Source organism: Amphibalanus amphitrite, unplaced genomic scaffold, assembly GCF_019059575.1.
Source record: "Amphibalanus amphitrite isolate SeventyFive unplaced genomic scaffold, NRLGWU_Aamphi_draft 001497F_arrow, whole genome shotgun sequence".
Lineage (NCBI taxonomy): Eukaryota > Metazoa > Arthropoda > Thecostraca > Balanomorpha > Balanidae > Amphibalanus > Amphibalanus amphitrite.
In genome coordinates, this window is record NW_024882990.1 from 146,068 (window position 1) to 150,776 (window position 4,709).

Below are 4,709 nucleotides of genomic sequence, written 5' to 3' on the forward strand. Positions count from 1 at the left end.
CGTAAGCAACGGATATATCAAACAAATAAATGCGACTCGCCATGCTATTTTAGTAAATGCATTGGCAAAGTCGTTTTCTGTGATCCAGACATTGCCTTTGCGTTCCAGACATCCGCCAGTTGTGAGTTGCGACCGTCTCGCTGATTATCATTCAGTAACCATAGGTTGTTTGAGAAGGCAAACACTTCGTTAGAATTGTGTTTTTCTATTGAAAAACAACCGGAGCAGTCCTTCACCGGGCTATGTTTTCCATAGTTCGTGATCCCATATCCTGCATTATATGATTAGGGCATGTTAGCAGTAAAGTTTTTGAGGATGGAGATGCTAGTACTGAGCATTGTGTTACATATGATGATGAAGATGATTAGCCAGATGCTCATTATTTAGGATCAAAATTGATAGAATAGTTGTATTACGTTTCACCCACGGGGCTTCTTCGGATACATATAGGTAAATTCAACAAATAGAACACAGAGATGCAGGCCAAGCTCAGACACAAATCATGCGCATGCAATAAATATCGTGAAAGGATTAACAGATATCTTGAGATTTAGACGAATAATAATTTTAAGATCGACCCCTAAGTGCGTACTGCGCGCTATTATTTGTCTTTGTTAATAAATACGTATACCTATTTAACAGTCGACAACACAATACGTACTACGCGAATTACGCTATCATTCCATCTCAGAATTCGTACTACGCGCACACTAATACATACACATCATTCTAAATCACAGCTAACAATGACCTATAATAGTGCGTACTGCGCGCTATTATTTGTCTTTGTTAATAAATACGTATACCTATTTAACAGTCGACAACACAATACGTACTACGCGAATTACGCTATCATTCCATCTCAGAATTCGTACTACGCGCACACTAATACATACACATCAACCTAAATCACAGCTAACAATGACCTATAATACCCAATCATAATCAGTGTTCGGCGGTACAGCATATCTACAGGCGCTGCCTACTGGAGCCATCTGTTAGACACGAAAGGAACTACTGCTACTATGTAGGTATCGGTGTCATATAACGCTACCAACAGAACAAGCCAAGGAACAAGCGCTAATGTGCATATGATGATGTGTAGGGAACTGGATGGAGTAAGCGCCATGATGATGTGTTTTTGTTAAGTGCTGGTTTTTTGTTTCTTATCTCAATTGATTCAGTTATTAAAAGGTTCGCTTCGTCCTTGCATCTATGAAGAATAGAAATTTCGAAGTCAGTGTTCATCGGTTGTGCTGTGGGGTGTGCTGTCAGTATATGATCACCTAGGTCAGTACCTTTCCTTTTGTTCCTAGCGTCTCCCAAGTGTTCCATAAATCTAGTCCTCACCATGCGTTTAGTTTTACCAATGTATGTATCTCCACACATTTTACATTTAATCTCATACACAACGTTTTTGGTATGGCATCTACCTTTGAGGCCACCCTCACACGTACTGCAAGTCTTACGACACCCCCTGGGACAATCAGGGGGTTGCAGTGCAGACGAGGTCAGTTGATTTGAGAGTGTAGGTCCGCTTTTCCACGCAACTCGAATATCCAAATCTGAGGACTTCACTGCTGCGTTGACTTTACGTGTGAGGGTTTCGTCAATGTAAGGTAGAGATATGTAGGTAATATTGGGAGAAGACTTTTTCTTTTGAGATTGTTTGTTTTTATATCTGATTGCGTTTTGTATGTTACGAATCAGTTTAATCGGATAGCCGCTGGAAATGAATATGTCCGTTATTTTTTGTAGACCCCGGTCCTGTGCTGCTTTATCAGACCCCAAACGAACAGCTCTAAGCGACTGAGAGTGTATGAGGCTCCTTTTGGTCTGCATAGGGTGGCTGGAGTCAAAATGTAATATGATAGGGGCTGCTGATGGCTTAACATAAAGTTCTGTGGTGTATGCTCCTGAGGGTTCTACAGTGATTAGTGTATCAAGGAAGGGAATTTGTCTTTGTGACGAGAGATCGGTGCGTTCGAAGCTGAATTTTAGACAAGGATGGAAGCTATTAATGAACTGTATGTATTCATCTAAGTTTTGCGAGCCATGGGTCCAAATACCAAAAATATCGTCGATGTATCTAAGGTAAAGTGCAGGTTGTAGTCTATCCGATGCTAGTATGCGTGTTTCTACTGCGTTCATGAAGAGGATAGCCAGGGGAGGGGCTATACGGCTTCCCATAGCTATCCCCTGGGTTTGCTTGTAATATTTTGTACCGAAGCGTACATAGTTGTTTTCCAGACAGTGCTCAAGTAATTTTTTCACATCAGGGATGGTGAGACCATATAAGTTCACCTTTGACGAGTGGGTACGTAGCATAGCTATAGTCGCCTCTATCGCTTCTGCTGTGGGGATGTTACCGTAGAGATTGTTCACGTCTACTGTGAATGCGATGGCACCGGGTGGGAGGCCAGAAGGGAATCGAGTGCTCAGGTGTTGCAAATAGTCATAGGTGTTAGTTAAGTGGGCTGGTACTAGGATCAGAAGCTGGGTGATTATTCTCTCTAGGAACCACGAGAGCTTGTCAACTGGGTCCCCACATGCTGATACTATGGGTCTCATCGGGTTGCCTGGTTTGTGTGTTTTCGGAAGTCCATAAAGTTCTGCCGTGCGTGACTCGTTAGGTTTTAGAGCGTGTATGATTTTGTCGGGTAGTTTACCTGCCAAAGTCTCGGTGATGAGGTCAGAAGTCTCGACGTCTAGTTTTTTGGTTGGATTTTTGTCAATGGGCTGATAATCATTCACTATAGTTTCAGTCTTGTGTACGTACTCTGATTTCTCCAAAAGGACTAATCCCTTGCATTTATCTGAGCGCTTGACGATAAGGTCGTCATCATTCTTTAGGTCTGTTCTTTAGGTTAGCAGTAAAGTATTCTTCTTTAGGTTAGCAGTAAAGTATCTCACAAGTCACATATGTATGTGATGGGCTTTTGAGCGAATGACAATTTGTCCACGTGGGGTCGGGAACTTGAAATACAGGTTATCAATAATTTATAAGGCATCATGGGTCATTTATTTATCATTATAATTGACAGAACGTCTGATAAAATTTGCCTTTATTAACAAAAAAGAAATAGTGGGGACATCAGAGCAGATGTGTTTATCTTGGAAATCAAAGGCAATGTGACATCTGTTGTTTTATCGGCCGGAATCTGGAACCTGTGTCCCATGCATGTTTTACACTCACAATAGATAAATAATAACATGTAGAGGACTGGATGACATCAAGAGGGCGGCACAACACTAGCGTGGTCGGGCCAACACGTTGTACCACCAGATCACTGACTTGTATCTTCAAGATGAGATGTAGAGTAAATCGTTCGCTGTTAAATAATGTATTTCATCATCCGCTCGTGCAGGGCAGCTTTTATGCGGCATGTGATGCGCACGGTGGTTGACGGCCTGGTCCTCTCGCGCGTGAGGTACTGTATTGCGATTTATGGCTGTGGCACTTCCAAGAATGACGCTAGACTGATGAGCGTGGTTAACTTCTCCACCAGAGTCGTCACTGGCCTGCGGAAGTATGACCATGTGTCTCGCGCGCGGGAGGAGCTTGGTTTTATCTCCCCTCGACTGATGTGTGACGTGTCCACCATGACTGTGGCTCAGAAGGCGATTGTGTGCGGGGAGCCCACGGACATCTCATCCCAGTTTGTGACATTTGTGGACTCACGTCAGCGCTGTGATCGTGGTACCCGGCAGGACCGGCGGCTGCGGCCTCCACTCATGCGTACAGCCGCCGGCCAGCGGTCTTTTACCTACCGTGCCGCATCACTCCTGAACGAACTGCCTGCGAGCACATTGGAGCTGAACCCGGCACGCTTTAAGCGAGCAGTCAAGTCGGTGGTGTGCAATAGGGGTGGGGAGGGTGGACGGGGTTAGCATTTTCTGACGTATGAGTGTTGTTTGACTGTGTGCCTGTTTTTACCCCCCACCATATTTCCCGTTGATCGTTTTATCTTTTGACTTGTGACACAGAATAGCCACAATGAGTGATGTGGAGTTGTCAGCAATTGTCAATACAATATGAGGAAACTTGTATTCACTAATTTAATCTGCCATCGATTAAGTCATAAATCCATGCAATGTAGCCAGTTGCTATCACAATCCTAATTCAATATACCCTGATGACAATCACTTCTGCACGACATGCTCAGCGCATGACTCATTAACGCTCATTAATTAACTTGTGAGCGTGGCTCGTGACTTTTGCTGCTGATGTCTTCGGAAATCCGGGTTTGTGAAGACGTTCTTTTTTTTCGCCGCCTTCTGCAACAATTGGATTAGAAGATGTATCATAAGACACAGTGTCATACATATTCCATGTCGCCACCAGCCTGAGCTCAATGACACCGTTGCATTCTGTAATGTTGCACGTGCCCAGTTTGAAGAACGACTTTGATTTTAGTGACGCCAGTGGTCTGAGACATAAACCGACGCGGTGCTCTCCATGTGGGTCTATCTGACGTGCTTTGCTGGAGGTGTGTCTAACCGTATTAGTCTCAAGAAGATAATGGGGTGATGTTTGAGGTCATGAAGGATGCAACATCCTGTTCAATGCCTCTCATTTGTTTGAACTGGTTATAGATAGGCTTCATAGAAATATACAAACCATGTATGTAGGTACATACAAGCATCGTGTACGGTGAAAACGTTTCACTTGTCATTTAAAAGATAAATATGCTTAATTCAGTGAAAAA

General features: G+C 43.5%; 1 protein-coding gene across 1 annotated transcript; it reads right to left on the reverse strand.

Annotated features, from left to right (window-relative positions):
* Nucleotides 1–395: 395 nt before the first annotated feature.
* On the reverse strand, nucleotides 396–2,853 carry LOC122373443. The gene is made up of 2 exons (XM_043351511.1): nucleotides 927–2,853; nucleotides 396–751 (listed from the first exon to the last, which is right to left on the reverse strand). Exon 1 carries the CDS (start codon nucleotides 2,569–2,571, stop codon nucleotides 1,081–1,083), a length of 1,491 nt encoding a protein of 496 aa, XP_043207446.1. The 5' UTR covers nucleotides 2,572–2,853; the 3' UTR covers nucleotides 396–751; nucleotides 927–1,080.
* Between the last annotated feature and the right edge of the window lie 1,856 nt (nucleotides 2,854–4,709).